The sequence below is a fragment of the Haliotis rubra genome, unplaced genomic scaffold, assembly GCF_003918875.1.
Source record: "Haliotis rubra isolate DU_JTF1 unplaced genomic scaffold, ASM391887v1 Scf666, whole genome shotgun sequence".
Lineage (NCBI taxonomy): Eukaryota > Metazoa > Mollusca > Gastropoda > Lepetellida > Haliotidae > Haliotis > Haliotis rubra.
In genome coordinates, this window is record NW_025767375.1 from 482,840 (window position 1) to 500,310 (window position 17,471).

The 17,471-nt window shown below is 38.9% G+C and overlaps 1 protein-coding gene across 2 annotated transcripts; it reads right to left on the reverse strand.

The window, feature by feature from the left end:
- Positions 1–127: 127 nt before the first annotated feature.
- On the reverse strand, positions 128–14,694 carry LOC124257548. Of its 2 annotated transcripts, XM_046691648.1 has the most exons (5): positions 12,787–14,694; positions 4,312–4,496; positions 3,398–3,490; positions 3,098–3,156; positions 128–454 (listed from the first exon to the last, which is right to left on the reverse strand). In XM_046691648.1, exons 1-4 carry the CDS (start codon positions 14,583–14,585, stop codon positions 3,134–3,136), a joined length of 2,100 nt encoding a protein of 699 aa, XP_046547604.1. In that variant the 5' UTR covers positions 14,586–14,694; the 3' UTR covers positions 128–454; positions 3,098–3,133. The 2 variants fall into 2 exon arrangements, with proteins under 2 accessions (XP_046547604.1, XP_046547603.1); XM_046691647.1 differs by lacking the exon at positions 3,098–3,156.
- Between the last annotated feature and the right edge of the window lie 2,777 nt (positions 14,695–17,471).

Consider the following 17,471-nt stretch of genomic DNA (forward strand, 5'->3'; position numbering starts at 1 on the left):
CTATGGTTACCGGTTCCTTACATCTCAACAGTACATCTCAACAATATACTCATGGTGGAGACTGAAAATATGTGAGATACATCTTGTGACCCTTTCCTATACGTTGTACAATAAATAGTCTTCTAAAACTAAAATGCTGCAGTAACAAAAAGTCTGGACAAAAGTCGGCTACAACAAATATGCCGCTGAAACCAAACATATTCCATACATCAGAATGTATTGGTATGACAATTACGTAGACGAACTGATTGCATCTGTAAGAGTCCGTTATACTGAACCTGACTACACACTGATTGGACAAACACACTATGCCAGCATGGTGTATTGTATGGTTGACTCATGGTTGACTGTTTGGTCTGCAGATGCTCTTACGGTACTATTTACATACAATTCATCATTAGCCCAAGTCGTCATATGGCGGTTGTTCTTGGGATTACTCCTCTGTGGGATATGACTGAAATAAAATAAAGACAACAAATTGACTAACCGAAGAGACACAAACATTGCTAACTGAACTGGTCAAAAGAAAAATAGCTACTCCTTCAAAGTTTGAAAATCGCATGCTATCTTGAAATTCATATTAATGTTACTTTTCAAGTGCTTTTCTCTTTGACAGTTCCTACATGCAGCATCGCTATTCTCATTTCCTAAATACATTTTAACACAAACACTTATTTAAACAACGGATCTAAAATGCTTGTAACTTACATGAAAATAATAATAAACTCACGGTTGAGCTGTGAGTGAGTGAGTTTAGTTTTACGCCGCACTCAGCAATATTTCAGCTATAAGACGGCGGTCTGTATTTAATCGAGTCTGAACCAGATAATCCAGTGATCAACATCATGAGCATCGATCGACGCATTTGGGATACGATGACACTTGTCAACCGATCCCGTTAGTCACCTCTTATGACAAGCATGGGATACTGAATTCCTGGCCTGGATCTTCACGGGTCTCCAAACCAAACTAAATGAGTGATCTGGGTTCAACGCCTTTGGACAATATTTCAGTTTTATTACGGCTTGTCAACTTCAGGCGAAAAGATGGTTCGAAAGGATGCAGGACTGAGACGTTCAGCGCCTTGGTGAACCCCTCAAGGATCGATACATTGCTCACAAACGAAACATGAATGAGACGAAGCGGCATTCGAACCCATCAATTTTGACGACTTGACACCAATACCCCCGTTAAATCTAAACTATATGTGGAGCACCTTTAGTGTATGATTTGACATTTTATGTAACATAGACAAGATGTACACAGTGTAATACATTACGTGTACATTGTACAAACCGTGACCATTTTTATAGTACCATGCTTGGTTATGAAATGCATTCATAAACAATAAACAAACAAAACAACAATAATATTAGTCATTTATGAATGAAAACGGCAATGGATAATATTTCTGAATATGAAACATATCATCAAATATGAATGCCGGAATTAAAGTATCACTGGAAAATTTCACAAGTTGATAATAATTAAGTTAAGATCTCATCTGGAAACAGAGACCTTTTCCACCATTTTTTGCAATGATCATGTTTATGATTATATTCAGGTAGACAAAGACAGACAACACGACGTTGGGAGAGGTAAGGCGGTCATGCGTTTGTTGTACAATGCCTAGGACAGTACTCGCGAGTACTAGGACATGCTGGGTAGGACAAGGATGGACAAGAATGGCACAGGACATTTCGGGGAGGACAGCACAGGACTTGTGAAGGACAAACAGGACTTGTGAAGGACAAACAGGACTTGTGAAGGACAGCACAGGATAGCATAGGCAACACAGGCATATACAGTCAGAGGTCAACAGTGAGAGATTCAGAGAAGCAGATTGATAAAGTTTGGTGTTTCTTTTTGGTGTAGTTTAGATCAATAGTGATCTTAATATCCAAATTCCTAGCATTTCATACATATGTGCTATTCGACATTGATCTGAAGCCTGTATTATTTATAAAACTGTATGAGTGGTGGCGCTACCTCTAGAGCAATATCCTTTTCTCGAACACCCGCTATCATCTTGAGTTTCGTTAACCTGTTGATAGTATTCCACTACTTTATGTCTTATACTGCCACTGGAATGGTTTTTCGGTAAACAATCGAGGGAGATTATTTTCTGATGCCGTTTCACATTTGATACACACAATAAAGAATTCGAGATGTGTGGATCATTGAAAGATATATAATTATCAACAGGTCAAGACAAGCGGACAACCGACAGAGTACATAATGATAGTACCGCGGCCATAGACATAAATATGAAATGTTTATAGCAGATACTAATGCCAAGGTATACTACAGTAAGCATGGTTTATTATATGTCAGGCTCGAATTGCAACCGATATGGAACTAAATATGGAAAAATTCTAGCTAATGCATTTGTACCCAAATACAATGTGTTAATCAGTTGGCGTGCAATGAAGGGAACAGGCAAATATTGGTAAGACTACAGAAATGTATTTATGTTTCTAAGATGCCTAGCGGTTAGAACAATCGAAAAAAAAAACCATTATCAGACAATAAAGGTATAGTTTTTTGATGACGTAACAATTGAATGACGTTATCCCGGCATTGCGCCATTCTAGTGTGCCCCCTCGTAATCGAACCATTTTACATTACGTCACAATGTAAGAGACGTCACGATGCATGTCAGTTGTCATCGCCTCGTACGGCCTTCTACATTTAGGTCACCGACACCGTCGTTTGTTTCTGGTTTAAATTGTTGCTTCACGCAGCTAAGAAGAACTAGCTGCGTTAAAGCAAGCGTCCTCGTGCTTTAACTATAATAGTTCAGGGCAAAAGTGTGTTTTATTACACTATACATGGTGGTAGAGCGAAGTGTATTTCTTAAACTTCAAATGAATCTACTCATTTCCCAAGGAAAAGGGATTCTAGAATAATATATTAACCAGGATCCAAGAACAGAATGTCACAATAAATGATAATTTTATATTTGAGATCAAACGCGATGTGAAAACTACTTAATTAAATGAAATTCTCCGTTACACATACACATCCATCGTCCCCCTAAACACCCCCTCTACCACAACCACGACCTCATGCATTTGATCTTATTCATGCAATTTACCATTGCTAGTGTCTAGCGACTCCGTGACGCTTAGCACTAGAAACTGTTGCGTTTTTCGCCTGGAACAACAATTACAAAAGTGACAGACAGAAATGGAGAGAAGCTTTAAATGCATAACTTTCAGACATAAGGAGTAGGCATTTCATAAAATATATTTTGCGAAATTATTACTTTTAGATGTATAGTCTTGGTACAAGTTTGTCAGATATTTTATTTGCTTCGACCAAAGAAGATTCATGTTACAATTTAGAACTGGAGCTGATGATGCGAACAATATTGATGACATGATGTTATACTCACTTGCTGAGGCAATGTCGGTATGGCTGTATGTTTGGTTGGATGAGGCAAGGCTGGCTCCTATCTGGATGTTTATTTGTTCGTACGGGTCATCCTCTTGAAATGCAAAAGGGAAAGTAAGTATATGAGGGTTTACCATTATACCTACTCGTCTAAATATCAAATACATATGGCTTTTCTATTATGTTATGTGGCGATTTATTTGCACGTACAAAACTTACCAGTGAGTGTGTCATTGTGTGTGTCAATACACACACATACAGAACTTATAATTTAGTCATGTAAGTTACGTGTTTGTACGTTGATGTCATTTTGTGTTTCAGAGACATTTATATGATGAGTGATTAACGCATTTACAATGTCCTATATTAACCAATCACCGTCAAATGAGTGTCAATACATTGCTAATATTGTACTGTACAGTGTGTCATCCCACACAGATGGATGCTTATGTTATTGATCACTGGATTGTCTGGTCCAGACTCGGTTATTTACAGACCGCCGCCATATAGCTGGAATATTGCTGAGTGCGGTGTTATACAACAAACAAACAATTGTATACATTCGGCGCTGGTGGTTCAAGCGTTTGCTCCTCAATCCGCATGCCCAGGTTCGATTCCCCGTATGGGTACTATGTCTGAAACCTTTTGTGGCCACTACCGTAATATTGCAGCTGTAAACCATATTCACTCACTTTGTACATGTTGCGTTATATATTTCCATGAGTATATACAGTCAGCAGAAAATAACTGATACGATATGTTATCATAGGATAGTGTTTACTGTCCCTTGCGGCTCCAGATAGACAGTTTCATCTTCCACTTGACCTGTCAGTATCACCTGACGCAGTCAGTCACCTCCGATAAACTGTATCACCTACATACATGACTGTGATATCGCGCGGATTGATGAAGTACCTGCATTGCTGCGGGCCCCGGGACTCCGTGGTGGCGCGTCGTAGTCGTTTGTCGGTGGCGAAGGTTCCTGGGAGAGCCGAGAGAGGGTGGCAGGGGCGTGGCTACGTCTCCAGTTTATCGGGTTGAGGGCGCGGCTCAGTCGCTGCAGGGGGTTCTTCTTCCGCTTCTTCACTTTGTCTATGGCGCTGTGAATATACACACTAATTATGAGACGCTTGTCAGTTTTTGTTTCACCTCGCCCTCCAAATTATTCTTGCTATATGGAATAAACTAGGGTCTGGAGCAGACAATCAAGTGATTGATATTATGAGTAACAGTCACGCCGTCGGGGTTGGCTGACACGCCATCAAATCACCAAGGCTGAACATCAGATCCTTTATATCGCCTTCTACCAGCACACGTTTGGGACCAGTTCTAACTTTGAATGCCCAACATAAAAGCAAGACATATATTTTAGTCCTGATGTATCATTCGAAAATGAAAAATTATTAAACTCTGACACTTACACAACTAGATGTACTGTTCATATTCCCTACCTCCTACAGACTGGTTAGTTACAGTATGGTATTCTCACCCTCAATGATATATTTAAATATCATTGATATTATTTAATACAGTTAGCACTGACATGTTTTGACTTGGTTTTCACAAACTCTGGTGACTATGATAGGTATAGCATTATGTGTAAATACATTCTATTTACTTTCTACTAAAATTATACATTTAAGTCTCATACATGTATGGAACGCCAATGACATATAATGATCAGTCCCAATTTTCGGCACAACAGACTCCACTGGGGCTTAAAGACAAGGGATCATGTGTCACCCTTACAGATTTTTCATTTGCGATTTGCAGAAAGCGGATATGTCTGATTATATATCACTTCGTGAGCCAAACAATTATAAATCTTTCACGTGTAATTCAACCTACACCCTCAATGCTTGCTTCCAAGATTCGCGTGACATTATAAAGCAGCGTGATGGCTGAAATAATATGTCACACAGTCCCTGTACCTCATTATTATCAGATCCACCCAGCCCTTTCTCCAATATATAGTCCTAAATGAAGCAAGTCTAGATTTCCTCAGGTTCTGAATCTCCCGTCTCACTGGGGCTCTTTATAAATTTAAAAGGAATTGTTTGTTTCTATCAAAAAAATATTTATTCTGAGGCAAAGCGTTAGTGCATATAGTCTATGGCAAAAACTGTGTCAAGTACTTACAACATGCCTTACCACCTACAACACTTAAGTGAGCAGGAACTCGGTGGACCTGTACGTTATGTAATCCCATGTAATCCTTCGTCATGTCTGTAGTTACATAGCAGGATCATGTTGAGGGAAACACACACAGGTCAGGGGAAAGGTGAGGTCAGCCTCGTGCCAAGTATTTCAGGTATGGCTTCAGTGGAGGAACATATACACGGTCACAGCAAACTAGTATACAAGAATTGATGGAGAGACATCTGGGAATTTTGCAGTCATCTGCGGAATCTGCTGTGATGTATCTGACGACACGTTTGACCATGACGCCATTAGGTGAAGCGGTACAGGTGGCTCTGTGGTCCCTGCAGAACTGTCACTTAGATGACTCAATCCCGAATACTCTCCAATTTGTTATGTTCAATTTCTCAGCTACTTGCCTCGATAAATCCCAACAGAGCACTGCACTGAGTCACACACGGTCATAGACTGAAATGCTTTCAAAACTCACTCACTCACTCACTCACTCACTCACTCACTCACTTTCATACGCTGCAAACAAAGCTTCAAGACATCCAACATGCAAAAGCAAACATATTGCTAAAATTGTTGCAAGTCTGTTGCAAGTATGGTTGTAAAGCTGTAGTAAGTACATGGATGGGAATTGTGATGGCCTTAGCTCTTAGATCGCCTTGTGCAAGAAGAGACAGGTTAGATTTGTGTTCCGCAGTGGATTAGGGCACAACATCAGATATAATATATAAACCACCTGTACTAATGTCACTGTGTTATTCATGTGTTTTATTGGGTTGACATTCACAACAAGTTTTCCTGTTCTTCGTGGGTGTTTCGCTGCTCATTTATAAACCATGAACAGAAACCATTTGATCTATATACATATTTATGATCTGTATAGATTTATCAGAAAGCCTCCGCTAGGTTGTGACAGTATAATCCATGTCAACCTTGGATTAAGGACGACCAGGTTCTGTACCAAACATCTCGATACTTGGCAATACATTTGTTATGGCGCATCAGACCACCTTCATATTCAAATGTGTTTTCCAGTATTGTTGAGGCGTAAAAAAGATTGTTGTCCTTTAAAGCTAGTTTTGTATAGCCCGTGGAGAAAGGATGGCCCCAGTTGCTAGTAACACCAGGTGTATTTGAGCAATAGGCTTACCCACCCGTGACGGTTACTAATGACATTCTTACTAGCACATTAATCCACCGTGTAAATCTTGACATAACTACTACCTCCGCCATTAACCAGGTGTCACGCATCGAAATTCTCCATATGCTGCTCACAAATGAACATAGATTACAAGAAAGTATGTCTTCTTTGTGGCATATAAGCAGCTGTCCAAGATACAATGTATTGTGAAATCCTGACGTAACGCATGGGTCTATGGCGATATTAGACTTTCTGCTGGATGAGCGTTTAGTAAGGTCTAATTTGGTTAAAATATCAACTGCTTCATGTTATTAAAATACAAGCATGATTACTTCAATAGTGATGAGAGCCTTGAGATTTGTAGAATAAGATATGCTGCATCCTGTAAAGTTTACGGCGGTGAAAATCCGGTCTCTTGCACATATGTGGAACATGTGAGGGTGTTAAACGGTGTTAATAATGTCGGCAGGAATCCAGCTATTATCTTATAATTAATATGGGTCTTACAATTTCTGAATCCCGTGATTGGATTCGAACCACGGACCTTCTGATTCGTCTTGTCAACATGACCAAAGAGGTTAACCCCGCCAACAAGCTGACATGGTAAGAATGTCAAATGTTGAATGTCATCATGGAACTAACATGGCTAAAATAAGGCAATGATTGTATCATGTTGAAGCAGTTTGTGGGAGAAATATAGTCGCCACAAACACGCAATCGCGTAACATGAACCCCCACTAACCACAGGGTGATGTCATGTTTAAAGGTAAATCGAGAAGTATCATATATAACAATCAATGTAGTAAACATAACATGACAAGCAACACCTGGTCTCACCGCTTTTTTCATGGTCCATCCATGTTATTAAAACTCCTAGTTTGACACATTTACGTTCAATGGAATCCATTTGGTTGGATAATCAAAACAATGATTTTCCGGTAGTTAATGTTAGTGTATGACACTTCGAAAGTCCAGGCCTTGGTGGTGACGATATATATTTTATCATAGAGGTAACAATATCAAAAGGTATATACGTGAATGGAAGGATGTATTGTCCAGACTGTACTTAAACTGTTGTAGTTTGTTTGGTTTTGTTGGATTATACCCTTCGTGAATATTATCTGTCAGTGTTTCACCTATGTAGGTCAGTAACCTACATTCAAACAATGTTAACATCTTGATAAACCAACCGCTAGCACAGCATGATAGGTGCAAGCTATTAAAATGTCACATACCACTATATGTAACCACCGAATATGTAAGGAGGAAATATGAATATACCATGTGTGTAGTGTCAACTCTGGACGTGGTGTAACACAGGATTAATGTTCTGCCGCTGATACTCTATCACCAAAGTAAACAGAGCTTCCTGCACTTATTTATAATACATACTCCTAGTACTATACCATCCCCCCAGGCAACGGAGGTATCTGACTATTAAAATCCACACTTGACCCTTTCTGACCTTGGTGAAAACGTGTGGCTCGATCGTTTGTCCTTCTGTGGCTATAACGTGTTATGTCCTTTCCATGTCCCTCATACTGGCCAATTAGATTATATTAGATTGGCCAGTTAGAAGAATACATTTCACCAAACACATACATTAGCTACATATATGCACATAAACATAGTATTATGCACATACATTCATACAATTCACATATTATATGACTGCATTCAAATATTGTAGTCCATATATACCTTCATTCAAACATTGTACTACACACGTAAATCCAAATTGTAGACGTACACATGTTGTACACATACATTTAAACACACCTTGTACAATATACTACCGCCTAACAATGTACTTCACACATAAATTCAAACACGTGCATCCAAACATTATATAACATCCATATATCGTACTACATGCAACCAAAACATTTAAAGACACACCCAAACATTGTTCTACACAGACGAATCATCACGTTGTACAGCATACGTGCATCCTAACATTGCACTACATACTTAAACATGTTCTATACACACACATTTCAAACTTTCTACTACACACATACACCTAAACTTGTTCTATACACACACATTTCAAACTTTCTACTACGAACATACACCTAAACTTGTTCTATACACACACATTTCAAACTTTCTACTACACTCATACACCCAAACATGTTCTATACACACACATTTCAAACTTTCTACTACACACATACACCTAAACTTGTTCTATACACATACATTGCAAACATTGTACTACACACATACACGTAAACATGTTCTATACACATACATGTCAAACATTGTACTACACTCATACACCCAAACATGTTCTATACACACACATTTCAAACTTTCTACTACACACATACACCTAAACTTGTTCTATACACATACATTGCAAACATTGTACTACACACATACACGTAAACATGTTCTATACACATACATGTCAAACATTGTACTGCACTCATACACCTAAACATATTCTATACACATACATGTCAAACTTTGTACTACACTCATACACCCAAACATGTTCTATACACATACATGTCAAACATTGTACTGCACTCATACACCTAAACATGTTCTATACACATACATTGCAAACATTGTACTGCACTCATACACCTAAACATGTTCTATACACATACATGTCAAACATTGTACTACACTCATACACCTAAACATGTTCTATACACATACATGTCAAACATTGTACTGCACTCATAAGCCTAAAAATGTTCTATACACATACATTGCAAACACTGTACTGCACTCATACACGTAAACATGTTATATACACATACATGTCAAACATTGTACTGCACTCATAAACCTAAAAATGTTCTATACACATACATTGCAAACACTGTACTGCACTCATACACCTAAACATGTTCTATACACATACATTGCAAACATTGTACTGCACTCATACACCTAAACATGTTCTATACACATACATGTCAAACACTGTACTACACTCATACACCTAAACATGTTCTATACACATATATTGCAAACATTGTACTACACACATACACGTAAACGTGTTCTATACACACACATTTCAAACATTGTACTACACACATACACCTAAACATGTTCTATACATACACATTTTAAACACTGTACTACACACATACGCACACATGCATACACATACATTGTAAACATTGTACTACACTCATACACCTAAACATGTTCTATACACACACATTTCAAACATTGTACTACATACAGACGCACACATGCATACACATACATGGTAAACATTGTACTACACACATACACGTAAACATGTTCTATACACACACATTTTCAAACATTGTACTACACACATACACCTAAACATGTTCTATACACACACATTTCAAACATTGTACTACACACATACACCTAAACATGTTCTATACGCACACATTTTAAACATTGTACTACATACATATGCACACATGCATACACATACATGGTAAACATTGTACTATACACATACACGTAAACATGTTCTATACAAACACATGTCAAACATTGTACTACACACATACACATGAACATGTTCTATACACATACATTTCAAACATTGTACTACACACATACACGTAAACATGTTCTATACACACACATTTCAAACATTGTACTACACACATACACGTAAACATGTTCTATACGCACACATTTCAAACATTGTACTACATACACACACACATGCACACATACACATACATGGCAAACATTGTACTACATGAATCAGCAGTTTGTACTGCATATAAGCATCGAAACAGAGTACGATAGACGACATGCTCTGTACACACAGACCTAACATGAAAGGTCCATCAGTTTTCAGTTACAAATCATACTGGGTACAACCAATGTAAAGTAATGTAATACAAGTAATTGTAAAGCCTGATGTAAAGCTAATGTATGTGTATTATTTCATCATGGAAAAATACATGTTTCCATCTTCAGTCATCAGTAGACAATGACCAGCGTGCCTCTTTATCTTCAATTTCACAAAAATTCTTTTTCTAGAATTTGGTATTTCTAGTCAGTTAAAAGAATCCCAAACTGTGATATATAGTATGCATGCAAGCTTGTTACCTCATTTTATCAACTTTATCCCCAAAAAACGCAATACAGTGCATACAAGAATATATGATCTCATTTCTTACAACTCATAAAACTGCAATACATTATATTGGATCATGCTTATTGGAGCATGTATTAACAATTGTCCTTCATGTATCAGCATAATGTAATACACTGTGTACAATTATACACATGTAATCACGTCCTACATCTTACTGTACTAAATGTACGTATGCGAGCATGTTTACACTCATTCCCTTCATGTAATTAGCACAAACTGCAATGCATTGTATGTATACACGCATGTTAACACTCATTTCTTACATCTTACTTTACCAAACTTTAATGCACGGTGTGTATGTAAGCAAGTTAACTCTCATTTCCTACATCTAATAATACCCAACTGTAATGCACTGTATGTATGCAAGCATGTTAACTCATTTCCTTAATCCAATTTTACCTAACTGTAAAGCACTGTATGCATGCAAGCATGTTAACACTCATTTTCTACATCTAATAATACCCAACTGTAATGTATAATGTATGTATGTATCTATCTATCTATGTACTTACGTACGTATGTATGTATGTATGTATGTATGTATGTATGTATGTATGTATGTATGCATGCATGTATGCATGTATGTATGTATGTATGTATGTATGCATGCATGCATGCATGCATGCATGTATGCATGCATGTATGTATGTATGTATGTATGTATGTATGCATGCATGCATGTAATGCACTGTATGTATGTATGCATGTAATGCACTGTATGTATGTATGCATGTAATGCACTGTATGTATGCAAACATGTTAACTATTTCCAACATCTAATAATACCTAACTGTGATGCACTGTATGTATGCATGCATGTTAACTTATTTCCTACATGCAGCCAGTTAAACTTTATATTTAACTAGTTAAACGTTGTATTTCACTATGCACTGGATACATGCAAGCATATTAACCTTCGTTTTTGACAATTACTTCACGTTGTAGATGCAGTTTTACACCTATCGATCTGAGATGATAAATGGTCTAGAATATACATCTTTGCGTCAATAGGATAACTAGTATATAGTTGCGGATGGAGACACATCTTAACGATGACAATGGCCAATGCCTACGATAGTATTGATTCTCTGCAAGTGATAACTGTGCCAGTCATCTGTCTACTGTGTTCCTGATCCAGTGTATATATCTATCGCACAGTTCAGCGACTCCGGTGACTTTTCCACTCCTTTCAAACACACATAGACGACGATCGATAATGAGTAACAAAGTTGACACGGTGCACACGTATGAATAACTCGTTAGAGGACAGATGTATTGGGATGGACTTGTTTGTTTAGGGTTCATAATGTAATGGTAGTGTTATGGCTGTGTTAGGAATATACATTTAATTTGATCAAGTACGTGGCTTGTTTGTATTGTCTGTTTTCTTTGTTTAACCTGAAGAATCGGTCCAGCATGAACAAGTAGTGCACGGTTATAATATAGTGTTAGGTGTTATATTATAATGATGAGGTTGATATATTGGACATTAGAACAAGGGTTTTATCACATACAGACAGGTATTTACAAACATCATTATGTAGGCGAAACGACTGTTATGAAAGTGGAATAAGTCGGGGGCACAGTGCATGCAGTGCACTGGTTGTTTGTTTGTTTGCTGACCAGCCCTGACCTCAGCAATATTCCAGATACATGACGGCCGTCTGTGAATAATTGAATCTGGACCAGTTAATCCAGTGATGACATCATCATCGCCTCTTTCGATGGCATGCTGCAGATCTATTCTAACCCAGATCCCAGGTGTAGGTCCATTGTGAAATTGAGTTTAATAAATAATTCAATAAGTGAGGTAAACGAATAGGCTAATATGATATATGATATGATATGATATGGTATGATGGTTGGGTGAGGTAAACATATAAATTAGTAGAATAAGAAAGGCATACATATAGGTATGAATGTGGTTACTGGCGTTAGATACAAAAATTTTGGAGACTAAAAGGCATTTATGGTTTCTTACCCCTGTGAAAAGGACCTTGGAAGCCTCATTGGTGTTTGAGTTGGATTGTAGGCGACATCCTCATATGGGTCTGATTTGTTCCTCATTTCATCTGCCATTTCAGCGGTGATCTTTTCCACACGAATGGAAACAGTATGGCGAGATCTTGGAAAGACAAAATAATTGTCTGGAAAACTCAGCTTTCTGCAAAAGGCAAAGTGCACCATGTGTCTCTTTGGAATTTCAATGCAACTTTCCAGGATTGGACTTATGGCCTGTGATTGAGAATAATCAACTGGGGATATGACTAGCACCTCATCAGAAACAACTGTCAAAAGGCGAAACCGGCTTGGTAAAGGGAGACTACTCTCACTCTCTTCTTGTAACACAGTTACTACTCTTGAGGGAATGTTAGCACCTGCAATAATATCTGATAAAAAATGAGGACGGTGGGAATGCAGACTGGTTATCTCCATCGTCTTGATTTCCAGATCTGGCGGCAAGAGTATGGGGATAGAGAACCCATTGTCCCCTATCCTTTGGAATCGGATAACTTCACATTGTTTGAAAGAACTTTTCTTCATCTTAAAATTCTCTGGTTCCTTGCTGACTAGTCGCAGGATGTCTCCATACTTTAAACAAAACGGTTTAGGAAAATCCGAGAAAATATCCCCCATTACCCGTACCTCCGTACCAGGCGGACACTGTAACAAATCACGAATGAACCTGAAAGATTTCGGAAACTCGGAAAAGGATGCTCTAACATTTCCATCGATGCTGAAGTGCCTGGTCCTAGTCTTTGCTAGAAGACGCTTAGCGTTTTTCACTTTGTGCACTATGACATCCGACACATTCTTTAAATGGTTTGTCAACTCTGCATGAATCTGAGGATAATTCACTATCGTTGCAACCACTGGGAAATCATCCTCATATGTTGAAATAAAGTCGTCGATTTTCATAGAAACAAGTTTCTGCTTCACTGGCACTTCATAGTCATTTTGGGAAAATGGTCTCACTTCCAAATTGACACTGCTAGGTATTTTCCATCTGGTTTCCAACTCCCCCCAGGGCGACACTTCCAGCATCTCCTCCGGCTTCCGCAAGTGTATCACCCCTTTAAATGTTAATGGCATCTGAACTAAGGGGGAAGGCGGTTGTTCCTTTTCGGGGAGATTCTGCTCTGCACTCCCTGTGGAACTTATTCTCTTAATTGTTATTGGCTGGAGTTGCACGTTATCTGTGGACAACCGAAGTCGTCTGCTCACCCGGGCCTGATTGACCAGTTCCCGCAAAGTATACACCGACCGATCCTCGAGGACGCGAAAGTAGCCCTTGCAATCACTGGACAGTCTAATGACATTGCCACTATTGTCCTTGCACTCCAGCCGAACTTTGTCATCTCGCGGGTCCTTGAATGTACGCAGAAAGCGGAACTTGTCTCCTTGTCTAACTGAAAACCCAGGTAAATAGGGATCATCGTAATCCTCAGTGGCTTGAAAATAGGTCGGACAATCCTTAAGTAGGTCGCTCACTGATGTGTACAGAGATTCGTGACTGTCACAAAGCTGGCCCTTGTTTTTAGGAGGTAAGACAACGAACTTCAAGCAAGAATCAAGGGAACACGGTATTTCCTTCCGAGCACCCGTATCCTCGCTATGGAAGGCCAGAGTAACTTCTTTAGGTAGGTGTGACCTCAGTAACAACACATCCCCGCGTGATATGCGTACATGACTACCTGAGTACCCTCCGCCTACCACTGAGACAGTCGTGGGGAGGTCTGCCACGTTGACAAAGTCCTGGGAGAGTATGTATGTATCCATCCTCTACCTGGCCACACACATGTGCCCCACGGGCCGCCATTACGCGACACTTGTTATTTGAACTTCAGGCAATCTGTTTTCCATAGCGTAATAGTTCCTGTTGGCCCGCTGTTTACCTGGGCAAAAATGCGCATGGATTACCTCCCTTGTTTAAGTAAGGTTACAACAGGTTGGATCGATAGGGAATGACAGGTTACTGCTGGAGGCGGTTTAAGACGACGTCTGTGAAACAAGGTTTTTGAATAAGTTGCAGAAGGCTTAGTTACAAGCTTGAAGGAATGCTTTCTTGGTTAACAGATGTTTAAAACGAGTTATCAAGATCTTAAATTCAAGATAGAACACAAATATTCCATTAGCACTATATATGTCCTATTATGTCCACACATAAAACCTTTAGCTTTATATTGCATTGTGTGCGTGTGTGCATTTTCAGAAGTACTGCTTATACGTTTTGTTAGGTTTTCTGTGCACACTATATTGACATATCTTATTTGATATTGTGATTGACTTAACATAAACAACTATTCACGTGTTAATGATCAAAGAGACGTGTATGTCATATGCAAATGTGCATGATGTTATCTGCATATATCAGGGATGGAAATAACTTTAAAATTGCTAGTGTACTCCGGTACAGTGGCACATGTAAAATCACTTGCCCTGATAATTTTTCCACTATTCCGGCCGTTTTCTTGTTGATTTTTTAAATAAACAACATAATTAACATTGGAATATCAACTGGACACCAGTACAGTGTATTATACAAATTTGCTTGCCCGACAGAAAAAAACACTGGACTCGGGCGTCGGGCAATGGGTTATTTCCACCCCTGATATATGCATGTCATATTGTTTTATTTCCATATGAATGATTATAATAAATGATTGTGTTGACATTTGATACTTCTCTCTTTGTTGTTTTTCTAGAATAAATTTGCGTTGATTTGAGAGCTCATAGCCAAGTTGATACTTCCACACCATTGTGTGTTCCCGGTATGTAAACCTATAATTATGAGTCCTGGTGCTCCGTTACCATGGATAGGTAAAATTATTAACATATCATGGAGAAAAAAATACCCGTTGCTGTAGCCATTGGAGAACTTTATCAACAAATTACCAGGTCGTAAATCAAATTAAATATACAGTAGGGTAAGAAATGTTCTTCAGTAACCCATGTTTGTCGTAAGAGGCAACGAACGGGATCAGGTTCGCTGACTGGGTTGATACATGTTATCGTTTCCCAATGGTGTAGACGATGTTCATGCTGTCGATCACTGGATAGTATGGTCCAGACTCGAGTATTTGAATGCGGCGTTAAACAACAAACAAACAAAACAAAGTATACGGTAATATATTTTTGAATGTTTATTCAGCACAGGCATGTTAAAACAATTATGAACAATGCTATATTCCCTGTAATTCCCTGCATGACATCTTACACTTATTATTTTACTACGGTGCGTTTACGATCTTACATATTTAATTAACACGGTCATTCCACAGTATATGAGCGCGGTAACCTGTTCAGGCCGAGCCAACTGTTGTGATGGACCTACATGAAGGCTTTGTCTCCCTCCAGTTATTGCGGTGACTGACTGACTGACTGAGTTTGCTTTTACGCCGCTTTTAGCAATATTCCAGCAACATCACGGCGGGGGACACCAGAAATGGGCTTCACACATTGTACCCATGGGGATTCGAACCCTGGTCTTCGGCGTGACGAGCCAACGCTTTAACCATTAGGCTACCCCACCGCCCCAGTTATTGCGGTGAACTCTCTAGCGAATGTCATGCATTTCAGGGCTCAAATAAGAATATATAAATAAGATCATATCGGTAATTGTAAGATGTAGTAAACCAAATATGACCTTCTAAGCACAGTTGTTTAGAAATTTAATTTTTCTATTCAATCACCATCAGGTGCCACGGATCTTTCAGAAAACTAGTACAGAAAGATCACGGGATCATGTCCTGCACTTCAGGACAATAAATCTCCCTCCTTCATTGCAGCATCGTCGTGCCAATCCACCATTAATCACCATGCTCACAACAGTGACCCATCAACCCTTGTTGTGGCCACCATCCATCACTTTGTGTGTGGTTAGTATTCCTGGTATGGTTGTGATGGACAGTCTGCACGGGCCACATGTACACTGTGCATAACCAGCATCAATATAGCTGATTCACGTTGATTAGTGGGGCTTATCAGCGGACATACGGCAATCAGTCACCCAAGGGCAAGCGTCACTGCGCCAGCTGATAGGTTCATAGAAACAATATCAGTATGTTATTAAAATACACCTAAATCGTGTTCGTTAGCCTTTGCTTGTATGTGTTATAGTATAATGACTATTTGTTTTTAAACTCTATCAATAAGTGAGTAAGTGTAGTTTTATGCCGCGCTCAGCAATATCGGCACAAAATTACATAGGAGAGACGAAATGGGCTTCACAATGTTGTATTAATGTGGAGAATCGAACCCGTGTATGAAGATTACTGTCAGAACCACAAATCCTGTACCATCTTTACGTTACCTGGCGAATATTACCTGCGAATTGAATAGACATACAGTAGTATTTGTCTATTCATACTGCAGGTCCACGGAACTGACTCTACTGTAGGTGCCATTGCATGTAACTCCTGCTTAAATCTTTCAGAGAGAGAGAGAGAGAGAGAGAGAGAGAGAGAGAGAGAGAGAGAGAGAGAGAGAGAGAGAGAGAGAGAGAGAGAGAGAGAGAGAGAGAGAGAGAGAGAGAGAGAGAGAGAGAGATTTGCATATGGGGCCATACGACCTACAGTACAAAATAGTACATAATATAGTTATTGAGTTACCAAATGTGTACATAGTATGGATCGAAGAACAGAGTTTGCTAACAATGTTTCACAA

Excerpts from the sequence above, each read along its gene's own strand:
- LOC124257548 (XM_046691647.1), bottom strand. The coding sequence starts at position 14,585 with ATGGATACATACATACTCTCCCAGGACTTTGTCAACGTGGCAGACCTC. Across the intron at positions 4,497-12,786 it reads CCAAGGTCCTTTTCACAGGG|CGCCATAGACAAAGTGAAGA; the intron begins GTAAGAAACCAT and ends GTATATTCACAG. Across the intron at positions 455-3,397 it reads TACCGACATTGCCTCAGCAA|TCATATCCCACAGAGGAGTA; the intron begins GTGAGTATAACA and ends ATTTTATTTCAG.